Source organism: Halyomorpha halys, unplaced genomic scaffold, assembly GCF_000696795.3.
Source record: "Halyomorpha halys isolate HHAL.00 unplaced genomic scaffold, Hhal_1.1 Scaffold1571.1, whole genome shotgun sequence".
Taxonomy (NCBI): Eukaryota; Metazoa; Arthropoda; class Insecta; order Hemiptera; family Pentatomidae; genus Halyomorpha; species Halyomorpha halys.
Genome location: NW_027105204.1, coordinates 179,662 through 190,980, shown reverse-complemented (window position 1 = coordinate 190,980; position 11,319 = coordinate 179,662). Strand labels below are relative to the sequence as shown.

The window sequence follows — 11,319 nt, the reverse complement described above, 5'->3', positions numbered from 1 at the left end:
TTCTCAAAATTCAAACATTGAAACATAAGAAAAACTTCTGACCACAAATTTGGAACCAATCTGTTGCTTATTTTGATAGATTCAAAAAAAGTAGTAATTTTAATCATGTTTTTATTGCAAAAAATTAAATAATTATTTGTAGACGCAGGATTCGACAAAAAAATCAGGTAGTCATTTTTCGTCTTTTTTTGGCTGCAGGAGGCTGTAAAAAAACAATCAGACAATTTGGTGGACCGCGGGAATAAATAGGAAAATTATAGAAAGAATGACCCTAATATAAAAAAAATACCTCAGCACAGTTAATAAAGAGTGGAAACATGGCTTTCATTTTCCCACTTGTAAATGTTGGGGTAAGTTTTACACGCAAGGCTCTCCACCTTTCACCATCCAAGTTGAATAGATGTTGATTGAGCACATCTTTTTCACTTCTACATGCAAACAAACATTTTATCTGATTTTTTTATAATACCATCACTACATTCATACATCATAACTAATGTAGAAGAAACAGGACTTTATAAGATTTTCAAAATAAAAAAAAAACAATAAATTGTATAAAATATAATATTATTAATGGTCACATAAATGTAACACATTTATTAGTAAAAATCATTAGAATATTTTATTTTATAAAATCATTATGAAGACTCACATTTTTATGAACATCCTTTCTCGAAAATGAGAAAATTCCTTAGTAAGTACCATTTGAATAAGCTCTGGATCCCTAACTACCAACATCGGAACTCTCATGACAAATATACCAAACAATGGATTAGGTGCTAACTTTTTGTACATCTGAAAGAACATTTATATTGAAATACTTGGAATTTTCAAATTAACACTATCTTTTAAATTCTATTTAGCAATGATAAAAGTTCAAAACATCATACCTCTTCATGGACATGGCCTTGAAACCGGCTTTGAAATAAGATTTCGTGAGAACAACCAAATGGGAATTTAGAGGGATAGTAAGGAATGCCCCTCTTCTTCCAAAGATCATAAATAGAAATATAGTATTTATACAGAAGCCACCCTACAAGAAGGGATAATCCGATTGCTAACAACATTATTGGTAATGCACCTTAAAAAACAAAACAAAAAAATGATTAATTCATCATATTTGACAATGATAAAATATACTATATAATACCAAAATTATTAAATGTAATTCATATTATATATTTTATACAGCAAAAAAACAATAGCATTGTTGACTACAATTCACAAGGTTATAGGTATCAATTATAATCACAGAGAAAAACCTTAAATTATTTATATTCCTTAATAGTTTTGTAAAATAAAGTTTTCATTTTTTTTTGTATTTTACTCTCAAATTCTAATTGTTAATATCCTTGGTAACCCCACAATTTTTTTTGAGAATCATTGAGCCTTAAACTTTTCTTCTGAGCCGAAATAAAAGATAATTAAACTTACTTCAAATTTGTTTCAAATTATTGCTCCCAAAAGACGAATATTTTTGAGAACATTTAATAAAATAAAAGACAACTGCAACAAATTTTTACTTTTTAGGAAAAATTGTTGATATTTAAAGAAGTTCTTTAAACAGTAGTAGTCAAACAGAACTCATTCTGGTTTTAAATTAAAGCAAATGTTATCGCATCTAAAGACAAAACAGCATGCTACTCTGTCAGACAAGGCATGTAATGTTAGAGTTATTTTTAATTAAATTTGATAAATGGTAAAATATTTCGCTTAAAATCTGAAGTATCTTCTAGTTTCTAGTAAAATAAGTTTTATTTAGTAAAGCATTTTACATCAAATAAATGAATTATCTAAAATTTTAATTGTAATGTTTTTGTTGATCCACTGGTTGAAACAATGAGGCATGATATAGTCCAGTCTTACCTTATTGTTTCCTCCTGACTCATATAATTAAGTTATGTACACATCTAATAACTGTTATATCTATAACTGGCTCATATAACTTTATAATTACTTCTTTAATTTTGCCATTCTTCTTACATATTTAATTAATCACAAATATGTTTTTCTTAATATATATTTTTAAAAATTACTTTATCTTTATTTTTTTCTTCTTTTATTATCTATTTTAATAATACTACATTCACATCCAGTTTCAATATTCTTGTAATATGACACTATGTAATAAATAGTCTCCAATACTTTATGTTATTATGTTACTTATTATCAGTTATCTTCTTGTGTGTCTAGTAATTCTGTACTCCCTTTTATTCATTACAGCTGTTAACGTTTTTTTGTTCTTGCCCTGACGAAGGCCAGAAATTTTGGCCGAAATGTTGGCACTAATAAATAAGATTTTGGTTTTATTTAAGTTGTTATGATTTTTCACATATACTTTTACTTCATGTTATCTTATTCTCTTACTCTGTTGCATATTTTTAGTTGTTCTCATCTTTTTTTTTTAGCCCTGATAAAGCCATGCAAAGTTGGCCCATTATAATTAGTTTGTGGAGGTACAAAATGTCCCTGAGTCATGAAATCAGAACATGCTGTAATCAACTATAAGTAGTTTTTAACTATTTGAGTTATTTTTGGAACACACCCAGTCCCTTTTATCATATTCTTTTTTTAAGAAAAAATCTTCAATGGTTTTAACATTCATATGATAAACTTTGAAAATGCTTAAACTTAAATAAATATACCTTTTCCATGCCATTGGCCTAAAAAATAGTTTCTTTTAAAATAAATAACTTTTTCAAGAAATGAAAAAGCAATATATTTTATAATACATACACAGACACACGCATATATTTAAGAAAAACATTAGCCATATTTTTCTAATATTCTAAAGCCATAATATTCACATGTAGATAGATAGCCAAAGTTTGCCAACCTCCGACCTAGATCTCCAGAATTGATTGACCTTTCTTAATATTAGAGGGAGTAGTTTGCTATGATTTACTGAAATAAAATTAATTCCGAAAATTGAAGTTATGTATTATCATGAAAGATGTTCTCCATCATGCAATAAAAAATAATCTACACATACATGATAAAACCCCCATGCCATAATATTCAAATATTGCACTTATCATTTCATAATAAATAATAAGCTTAAATTTGTTACCACCACCTCACCTACCTTAGAAAAAAATAATCCTAGGGATGTCACTGAAGGTCCTGATAAATAATAATATAAAAAATTAAGTTGAATCTATTTATAATACTGACGGCTGTCGTAAACAGCACTTGGAACATATTTTTGAGAAAGATTAGATAATATAATTATTTTTTTTATCAGATAAGTTCTCGAGAACAGGTAAAGAGTCCCCAAGACGTTTTCAATATCAAGGAAATTTTTTAATATTTATTTCGAAGAAAAATCTCTACGTCAAGTGGCACTTACATGGTAGAAAAATAAGATTTCTGAATAGATTTAACCGACTAAATGAACCGGAAAAAACGAGAAACCAAATTTTAAATCACAATATAAATTCGCTATAAATAAAAAAAAGTATTGTACACAAAAGACACTTTTCTAACTTCTACTCAATTCACATATAGACCTCCAACCCCCTAGCTCGGAGGTTCTCTATCCAAAGATGTCTGCGGACCACTAAGCTGAAAATTGAACCATGTGTGGCCTACCTCGATTGAAAATGAAAGTTTGATCACTTTTGTAGCACATTTTCCTATTAAATCCTTTCAGCTAACGTCCAGGTATGAGGATAAATAATTAATAAAATAGTTCTAACTTATCAATAAGGGATAAGTATTAAAAGGTCAGATGAACCACAAAAGAAATTGGCTTGGCTTCGACTTCTATTTCCGCTTAGAAAACTTCGCAGCAAATCGAAAGAGCCCCTTGCGGCTTTCCTGCTGAACACCCCGTACCATAAACTTCAGATCACACGCAGAGCTAGTATTCGAAAGAACACTAGAAACAAAAATAGACCTAGCAAAACCGAGGGAAGTCAGAAAGGAAGCTGGAGGAAGGAAGCTGGAGGGAAGAAGCTGAGGAACTTTGAGGTATGCGATCCTATCAGTGATGGCACTGATTTATAACGATCAACTAAAAAATTGGATCGAAGGACTGATCATCGTCTGAAGAGGGGATTAACGTCCGACGGTACATAGATCAGCTGAGGAGGATTCCATCGAAATAAGGGTTGAGTAATTATATACTGCTATTAAAGTTTTCATCGCTAAAAGTTCTCATTGTGTAAAAAATAAATAAAATACACACTTTTTCGTTTAACATTATCTCTTTTCCGGATAAGTAGGGTAGAAAAGCTTTGAAAAGTAATTACTGTAATAATTATTCCAACAAGAGTTTTTACTACTATAAAATTGGGCGTACATGGGGTGCACGACTTAAAACGGAAATTTCGTATTGAACATTCCCCTTCAGTTTGATGATCGTCAGAAACTTATGATTAGAACAAATTTATCATTATTACACAGGATAATTTCCATGTCATTATAAACATTTTTTAAAAAATAGATTGGCATCATTGTAGTTTAAATATTATTTTACTCCATTTTAAAATTAAGGTGTTCGCACAATTCATTTTTATCATATTTTAACATTTGAACTATTCTCTATGACTTCAAATTTAGTAATTAACAGTAGCGTAACTAAGCTGTAATAAGCCCCAAGGAAAAATCCAGATTAAGTCCCTGTCAAAATCATAATTTATCCACAAGATTTGAGATATTTCAAACTATCTGACTCTTCTTGAAAAATTACTTTTACGTTCTTATTGCTATATCTAATATATACCTCAAGCTGTGCAAGAATTGAAATGATTTTTACTCCATTAGTGATTATTAATTTTGTATGACATCTGTCCGTGCACTTACTTAGTATCCCAACCAGACAAGTTTTTGGCTATATAACTTGAAACCATAAAGTGATCCGTATTTATCCCTGACCTTAACTAAAAAGGGTCCGTTATGATAGTTTACATCTTTTGCGTGAGTGGAAGTCGTCAACTCTGTGGTTTCGGACGGAACAGAACGTTCCTACAACTTCAAGTGATTTTGATTGACCATCATATATATAGTGAAATAATGTTTTTGTGAACTAAATCATTGCAGTGTACAAAAATGTTAATTTTAATTTTTTACCTTATTCCTAGTTCTAAAGGAAGCCTATTTTCTTTTACAAACTATACAGTTTCCTACCTTTACAGAGGTTTATATTAATTTAGATTACTGAGAACTGGAGTATGTAATCAATGGTAGTGGAAACAAATTCAATTTTATTTAGGGCGACCTATTATATTCAAAACAAGTTTCAAAGAGTTTGGAATTATGAGTTTGGATTTGATATAAAATAGTCAAAATTCACCTCAAAATGTGACATTCAGATTGACGTTTTACAATGTTTACAATAGAAGACTACTTAGTTTAACTAAAAAACGTAAAAACTTGACTTATAGAAATATCTCAAACATTAAATTTATATAGACTTAAAACGGAAACCAATCTAAATGTTAATACTTTTTAAAAAATATATTATGTAAATAGCGACACACCTACAAAATATTAAACCAGAGATTAGATTTCTTCTGGGGCTAATATGTCTTCATAAATTGAAATTTTCACATTTTGTATTCCCCGGGGGAGAGGAGATTCGTTCTTAAACTTGAATAATTTTTTTTTATCAATTCATGCAATTCTTGCGGACCCTCGCAACGAAGTTTTACGCCCCGTGGTTCCTCCAATTTGCGAAATGTATTATTACGTTAATCTTTACATAAAAAGGAATGCGACTTTACGGATCTTTTTTTTATATTTGTAAAAGATGTTATAAATGATTACATTATAAAAATCACTTTCTAATTTATGAGGGCTTTAATGTAAAATATTTAAGAGTGTCTGTGAATGTTTTGTAGTGTTTAATAATATGAATGTTTTGTTTTCGATTCAAGACTTCAAGTTTATAAGGGTATCAAATGAACTACAATTATAGTTCTGTAATAGGTATTGTACTATAGTACAACTATAGTAATAATCTCAAACAACGTTGATTGCTAGTAGCTCTCTTGACCTTGAAGTAAATTTAAAACAGAACAAGTGATGGATTGGAATAGTACTCACGAACTTTATCTTGAAGATTAATACACCTTAACCTGATAAGACAGTCTCTGTTCCAGCACTGACTCTGTCTTTTCCCACTCAGTTCCCCTCCACACAACATACCGAATTCCCGACGAATTGGGAAGGTCAAACACTAGCTGAACTGCGAACTAATCATTAACTCTCCTATTTTGTACAGACTAAAATAGACATCATACAATGTCATAATTGTATTCCGATATAAATTTTCAATTAAAATAAGCGCTTATCATTATATCACTCAAATATATATTTATAGATAAAATAGTTACTAGCTTTTTTGTTTTATTATGTTAATAGATTTTTCTTTGAAGGCTTTGCAGCATTTCGTCTCAAAATTATACAATAAAATTACAGTAAACATTATAATATGAATCATAAAACAGATACAATTTTTAAGAATAGGATAAAATATATTAAACAAAATTTATAAGTTCACTGGACTAAACTTGTTTCTTATAATTTGACAATTTAAAAGTAATATTGACCAGATTGGCCACTTTTTCCTAACTTAAACTATTTTTTGTGGTATATGTAACCCATAATCAATCTGGAACTTCATCTATAATTTTTGTCATCCTATTTCCTTCATTTTTCATTCCTATATAATTATTTCCAATTAATCTATTAGGTTATAGACCCTTTTATCAAAGACACCAAAATGTTATTTTATTCTTACTTACATGACCTTTCATCAAACGGCTTGTGTGAGATACACACAGTTTGTCTCTCATACTAAAACATATTGTAACAACATGCTAACTTATCCTGACAAAAAAACAAAACACAATATACCTTTCAATAGGACATAAGACTGAGGCATTTGCAAATGATGAAGAAAAAATTCAAAATATGATTAACTTTCTAAAAGTTATAAAAATCTTTCATGTAATTCAATTATTCTATTCATTAAAAAAAAAGCCAATCATCATTTCATCATCCTATATGATTCATGTAATAGTGAAGCTACTAATGACACACTAAGGTAGATGTAGAATGGTATAAATAAATAAAAATCAACAGAATCTGTAGGATTTCATAAGGGTTCATGTCTCAAATGAACATATGGAGAATTGATCGAAAGGACTCGATAACATCCACATTATAACAATGGTTTCAATCTACCGATATTTTTTTACTCCAATATTACAATAATTAAAGTTATTTTGATAGATAGAATGGTATACATATTATTTAATGCCAAAGTTAAACAAACAGCAATCTAGAAAAAAAAAAAAAACATTATGATTTCGTTTTTAACCAAAATATTGTGGTAGAGTTACATTTTTACTAATTATCACCCTGTCTAGCCTGAATACAAACCTTATTCATTCAGTCAATAAGTACACAGAAAAATCAAAATCCACTTGTATCTGAACAACACATTTCTGATGCACTAATAACCACCATACCTCTCATTGTCTAATTAACTTAAAATGAAGTAATTTGAAAACAGAGATGATATTTATAAACTATAGTGTGTGACATATTAAAAGAATAATTTTCTTTTGAACAAGAAAACACATTCAAATCATATACCATCGAAATTTCAATTTCTATGAGTACATGTCCCTTTTTTTATTTGTTTCCTTACATAGTAATTCCCATTTGAGGATTACATACTTTGTTGTATACATCTCAATATCTTTTAAGTACAGTGCATCATTATAATATTAATTTCAATATAATTATAATAATAATTTTACAGCTAATGATAATCAAAGAAGCAGTTGTCAAAAACATTGGTGAAAGGAGAATGTGGAAGCCAATTTCAGGGAAAATAAAATGGGAGAATTACTTTGGGAACTTCAGGTCTAAATAGATCATAAAAAGTTAAAAAGAAGGATACACAAAAAATACAGTATATCAAATAAGTGTACAAATGGATCACTAGAGTTACATAAGCTGTGCTTTTTATCACAACAAAAGCATAGATATAATAATAAAATACCTGCAGAAGGGAACCAAAGATAATTTGTAAACAAAACAAGGGATAAGGAATAGGGTTCAAAAGTGAAAACATGTTTTACTTGTAACAATGGAACATACTACACTGCTGCCAAAAAGAGAAGCGGCTAAAAGGCAAGAAATGGTGGAAAAAGTTATGTAACTATAAAAATTACTTTTTTGACATTATTTTTCACCTGAAAATAAATGCTAACAATGTAACTTAGAATAGAGGACTGAGAAGAAATCAAATAAATTCAATGTTCAAAAAAGTAAATGATTAATCCACTATTCAACATTTTGAATTACATAAATGCCTTTCATTTAAATCCAGATACACACTCAAACAAGTGTATAACTCCACATATTCATTTATTATATTTGAGAGGAGGAAGATAGATTCACTAATAAAAATAGAAATCAACTCAAAACTAACTTGATATTCCATAAAAAAAAAAAAAAAAATGATGTATTGCACATAGTACAACTCTAAGTTGAAATTAATTAATAACTACTACTGCAATGTTTTTATGTTTTCAGGATTGTAAATAAGGACAAAAAAAATATTTTGTCATAACAATCATGGAAACACGAAATGATTTAATTTTTCCTTTAATTAATTATCTAATTCTTTAATATTTTATATTTATCCATTACATATAAAATAAGAATGAGATATGGTTAATTTTTTTAAATAAACAACAGCAAAGATACTTTCAAACAATTATAATGAGGACAAGCTGATATTAAAGAACACTTAATCGTTATCAGAAGTTTAATCAAAATCATTGGAGCCATTTTTCAAAAAACGATAAAAAAATAAATTAGTGAAAAACAATGATTTTAAGTAGGATTTTGGACAATTCAATTTTAGTGAAAACATTGCAGTAATATTTCCAGCATATACCAACCTTAAATATGTTAATCTGTTAGGTTAACCTTTTGTTTCTAAGTTAGGCTGTTTACACCCATACATACACATGGACACAGACCATTTTTCAAGACATTTTTACTATCAAAACGTTTCTCAATCCCTGTTCTCAATTCCCATTACAACATACTTCCTATATAGGTATGTAAACATGGAAAGAATTGAATTCTGTAATCAAAGACAAGTTATCAGATAAAGAACAAAAGATATGGACTTGCAGTCAACAATATAAGGAATTCTAATTAGATATTATAAACAAAATAAAAACTATTTTCCAATATAGGTCAAGCATTTTTGAAAAGAAATTGAAAAATAACATAAATGAAGTATAAAGTTTGAGAAGTACAATAGATATTGTAATAACATTTATTCATGTTAATGTAAATATTACAGTTTTCTTATTAAATAAAATAATTAATGATCATTTAATTTCATTGATTTTCATGATCAAATATTTAAAAATTAATTACAACCTAAAATAAAAACATAATTTAATATGACTCACTATACAATATCTAAGAAATTATGACATACTTAAGATAAATGCAAAATAATGTAGCCAGATAAATATTCAAAATAAAAATTATATTAATGAAATTACCTAAACCATTTAAGAGCTCAAATATATAGTAATAACTATTCACAAACCTATCTTGATGAACCTTCAGCAGCTTTAAAACCTACACAGCTTTCTGATAAGAATTAAAATTTATACAATCAAAAAAGTGAAAAACCAATCCTTCACTATTTAAAAAATTATTTATTTCTAAATGTTGGCAGAGCTATAACATGGAAATAGCAAGAGAACACAAATAAATAGATTTTGTTTTTGTAATCAGCATCGTAATATTAACATAAAACTATCTATTAAACAAATTAATAAATCTAAGATATAAATAGCATTATAAAAATATATAAAAGAAATTAATTTCACACACTATAGGTTGGTCAGTCACTCTTTAATCATCATCGATTAAATTTAGTGTAAAAGTGTAAAATTTACATCACTAGTCAAAAGGTACTTCCTGTTCGATGTGTTGACCGAGTATACTTGAGGAAAGATGCCTTAAGAAACATAATAGGCTAACAGAATCATAATTAATCAGTTAACAAACAGGATTTTCATCACCTGATTGCAGTTTCATGATTAGGGAAAGTGATAGAGTTAATGTTATGTGACAGGTTAACATATTACACCTGAAACTAAAAATCACTTCAATTTTCGGATTTTTCTTCATCTTCTGAGCTATCATCCATGGTACTAAGATTTCCAGAATTTTCAGTTTCAGCAATAATCTTCAAACATTCTTTAACAGTTAATTTCTGAGGTAGAATTTCCGAAAGGAAATTCAAACTTGGTTTGGATTGCACGAAGTCGGCAATTCCCTTATATTCTAAACTATTCTTTTTACTTTTGGCCAGTCCTTCCAAACTTATGTACTGGATGAACATTTCTGTACATTTGGATACCAAAAACAACGAATCTTGACCAATTGATTCACAGTCCGGAGAACTCTTCATAATCATCTTTATTCTACTTATAGGCAATTGTATTTCCTTACTTTTCTTAGACATCGTATTTACTTAATTATAAGCAAGCTATTAAAACTTAAAATTCGAAAACTATAACCACTAACATTACCTTTGTCTAGGAGCGGGAATCCAGAGAGGAAGGTATTGTTGCTTTCACCTTTCTACAAACAGCCTTTTCGTCATTAAAGTTTAAGAAAATAAAAAATAAGATGTACAGTGAAAATTATAAATAAATAAGAATTACAAAAATGTATTAGGCAATTGTATCTAAAAGGCCGAGCTAAGAAATAAAGGTAAAAGACAGAAAATAAGGAATTCCTTTCCTTTATTTTCTGTCGTTTGGTTTTTATTGTTTTTTATATCTACTTTTTTATTTGTTTTGTTTTATTTATAATTTTTCTCACATTTTAAACCATTTTTAGGCATACCTCAATTTACTTTTATTTTTTATTACCTATTATCTTACTTTGTTACTTAATTTTAGTTATTTGTATATTTTCTAGTCTTGCAAAGTGGGTTTGAAACGTTGGCTCACAATAAATAGTTTTCTTTTGACCGCACCCGGACCATCTTCATTTTATGTACTACACTCAGTCAATCAACAATCTTCCAATTCTTTTAAAATATAATAGAAATCACAAATATAACTTAGGACCTCGAATTAAATGCTATTTATTCATCCATGACACTTTATTAAGTGTATGATATGATCAGATTGTCATATTAAATTCAGTATAATATAAAATATTATAGAGGTTCCGATACCTTTTACGCTAGCTGTAAGATGTTCTAGCCTAGAAGAACATTTATCGTCTGTACAATTTCTTATTTCTATGGAATCT

The 11,319-nt window shown here is 28.4% G+C and overlaps 2 protein-coding genes across 2 annotated transcripts in view; both read right to left on the bottom strand.

Annotated features, from left to right (window-relative positions):
* LOC106690077 (uncharacterized) overlaps positions 1-6,186 on the bottom strand; it is a 43,751-nt gene extending 37,565 nt beyond the window's left edge. Inside the window, exons 1-4 of the mRNA XM_014435356.3 lie at positions 6,049-6,186; positions 891-1,081; positions 653-795; positions 290-428 (exon numbers count right to left, since the gene is read on the bottom strand). Coding sequence (XP_014290842.2) covers positions 290-428; positions 653-795; positions 891-1,081; positions 6,049-6,148 — 573 coding nt within the window. The 5' untranslated portion in view covers positions 6,149-6,186. The remainder of the gene's footprint in view (positions 1-289; positions 429-652; positions 796-890; positions 1,082-6,048) is intronic.
* A 3,698-nt stretch (positions 6,187-9,884) lies between these two features.
* Chrac-16 (chromatin accessibility complex protein 1) lies at positions 9,885-10,580 on the bottom strand. Its single transcript, XM_014435362.3, has one exon. It carries the CDS (start codon positions 10,517-10,519, stop codon positions 10,160-10,162), a length of 360 nt encoding a protein of 119 aa, XP_014290848.1. The 5' UTR covers positions 10,520-10,580; the 3' UTR covers positions 9,885-10,159.
* Between the last annotated feature and the right edge of the window lie 739 nt (positions 10,581-11,319).

What these genes read in the sequence shown, in the direction of transcription:
- Chrac-16 (XM_014435362.3), bottom strand. Translation starts at nt 10,519, where the DNA reads ATGTCTAAGAAAAGTAAGGAAATACAATTGCCTATAAGTAGAATAAAG.